This window comes from Corticium candelabrum, chromosome 18 (genome assembly GCF_963422355.1).
Source record: "Corticium candelabrum chromosome 18, ooCorCand1.1, whole genome shotgun sequence".
In the NCBI taxonomy this organism is placed as follows: Eukaryota; Metazoa; Porifera; class Homoscleromorpha; order Homosclerophorida; family Plakinidae; genus Corticium; species Corticium candelabrum.
In genome coordinates this window covers 2617259-2619875 of record NC_085102.1, presented here as the reverse complement: position 1 = coordinate 2619875, position 2617 = coordinate 2617259, and the positions used below count along the sequence as shown (strand labels likewise).

The 2617-nt window shown below is 40.2% G+C and overlaps 1 protein-coding gene across 1 annotated transcript; it reads right to left on the bottom strand.

Annotated features, from left to right (window-relative positions):
- Window positions 1-217: 217 nt before the first annotated feature.
- On the bottom strand, window positions 218-2222 carry LOC134194298 (neurogenic locus notch homolog protein 1-like). The gene is made up of 6 exons (XM_062663225.1): window positions 2095-2222; window positions 1164-1273; window positions 941-1104; window positions 764-877; window positions 544-696; window positions 218-476 (listed from the first exon to the last, which is right to left on the bottom strand). The coding sequence occupies exons 1-6, from the start codon at window positions 2173-2175 to the stop codon at window positions 367-369; spliced, it is 732 nt and encodes a 243-aa protein (XP_062519209.1). The 5' UTR covers window positions 2176-2222; the 3' UTR covers window positions 218-366.
- Window positions 2223-2617: the final 395 nt, after the last annotated feature.

Genomic DNA, 2617 nt, shown 5'->3' with positions numbered 1-2617 from the left:
TATCTATCAAATTGAAAACAACAGTACATGTACACTGTATGCATGGTTGCATGTGTGTTAGTGTAGACGCTCTATCTGGTTATTTGTTGTTGTTACACAAAACAGAGATGACAGCGCTCGGTACAGTACTACCCCACTTGTGGTAACATTTGAAAATGGTTGTCACGTCATTTTAGCTAAAATACAACAATTTACATAGAAGTCCTGTATATATTGTAAAGGCCTAGTGTCTAGAATGTACGCGAATTGCTTGATGATACTAAATAAGTAAAACTACATGCTCTTATTAAACTTGCTTGTTCTTTACAACAAATTGAACAATCAGACACGTGGGAATTCCTACTAATGTAATTTTTCACAGCAAATCTAGTTGACCAGCCAGTAATCGAACGGAGGTGCCTTGCAAATGACTCCACCCTTTTCTACATCACAGTCGTAGCCTTTTCTGCATATTCCAGCAGCACACGGATCGGCCACTAGAATCACATTACATTAGTACGTCAAACAAAACTCATTCACTCTGCATGACTGAGAAATGTTTACCTTCAGGCAAAGATTTAGTACACGCGGGATAGCAATATGAACTGCAACACTTTTCGCCAACATTGCACCGCGAATCGTTGCGGCAAGGGTTTGGATCATTACTGCAAATCGCTGCAATATCGTCGTACAATGGGGGACACATACCCGGTCTCTCTACAGTCAAGAAATTGAAAAGAATTGCATATACTAGTTCATCTGACATCAGTCACGTTCAGCTTACCTAAAGGACCACATTCAAATGCAACACTGTGTAGATACGGTGAGACGAAATGGTGACCGATTTCAGAAGGCTTGCATGCGCGTTTCGGTCCGCATTCTACCCCCTTACAAGGATCTGCAGCACATTAAGAAAGTTATACACAATGCAGTGTCTAAATGTTGGTTGTTTTGTCTGTACCTTTCGGTTCCGGATCTATACACACAGGAAAATTATCGAAATAGTTTCTACAACATGTTTTGTTTCCCTGACAGTCTTGGTCATCAGTACAGCCGTCTGAAAAAGGATTCCATAAATGTACTCGAGGTTCCCGTGGATTGTAAGGACAGTCCGGTATTTCTTTTCTAAAGAAATTGAAACTTATATAGTACAATGAGTCCAAGTTAGACGTAGTAAGCTAAACCGTTTTTGACAACAGCGTCCAGTGAATTCTGGTGGGCATGCGCACTCTTCTTGCACAAGTTCATCTATTGTCTCTGACTCACCGTCGTCTAGCTGATCACCGCTCGCAACCTAGAGATTAGTACAGCACATTTAACTATAACGTTTTTCTTCTGTAGAATTCTACTCAGGCACAAATATTAGTGTACGTATAGTTTTCGAACTAAGCTTTAGAATTTATAAAATGACGCCCTAAAATTTGAAATTACTACCTTGCATAGTTTGTACCATAAGTTATTTACAAAACCTTTGTTAAAGTGTATGAAATGATTCAAAGATCTGTTTATATTGCAATCAGTAATTCATAGACAAGCCAATTTGTTAACTCAGCTTACTGAATCTAAACAATACACAGACAATCTGACTGCAGAGCTGGTCAGGCCATGGCCGGACCACTTTTCAAAATGTGTACTCTCGCCAATGGACAACAGGTGCCTAATTCCTGTTTAGAAAATAAACAATTAAATAGAAAATATGTTTGTCAACGACGTTATTGCATTGTCCAACTCAAAGCCTATAACATTTATATTTGACAAGCACCGTTTGATTTCGACCGTATAATCTATTCAAGCTGCACTCTGTATGATGCCCTGCTCTTGGTTTTCAAGACAAAATGTCTACGCAGACAAATCATGTGGGCTATTACGTCAAATAGCGCCTTTTAACGCACGTTAGGCCTGGCCGCTTGCAATTTGCTTTCCCAGCCCCTGAAGAAGATCGATAACAGTTATCATCGTGCATGTCAAACTCGATTAACTCCCTATGCATGCCTTAGTAAATTAGAACACTATTTGGTTGAATAGACAACAGCTTGATCGATATATCTAGCAGATAGGCCAATTTAGAAATTCATACAGAGCTGAGGAAATTGTAGATATAATCGTTTCTCTTACCTGCTGTGGAGATTGAATTTTTGTTCCACCGTTTTCACAGCGTAGTGGAACATCCACCAGTACATCTTCCGTCTTTGTCATATTGTAGCATAAATCCGATACTCTCTTTACGTCTCCACCGCAACAGTGATACGTCAGCGTGCGGGCAATGATACCGCACACAGCACTGGATTCACTTGTGTCAACCTTATGACATATTGTCGGTGGTACATTGAACACTGGCTCTGGTACAAAAGTTCGAGCCATTACGACTCCACACATGGAGAAAAGTATCAGATTGAGGAGACCAGAGCGAACCATTCTGCTGCAGTGTTATACTAAGCTTTTCCTACCTAGACTGACTAACAACGCTTTGCCTTCGTATTTATCTACTTCGTATAGTCTATCCTATAACCTCTATAGTCTATCCTACATCCACAACAAAACCGCAAACGGAAATCAAGTGTGTGATTATAATTAGCATGTGACCCCAATTGACTGCCCCACTATGCTGCGTCGGATAGTGTACGTACTAAGCCTACTG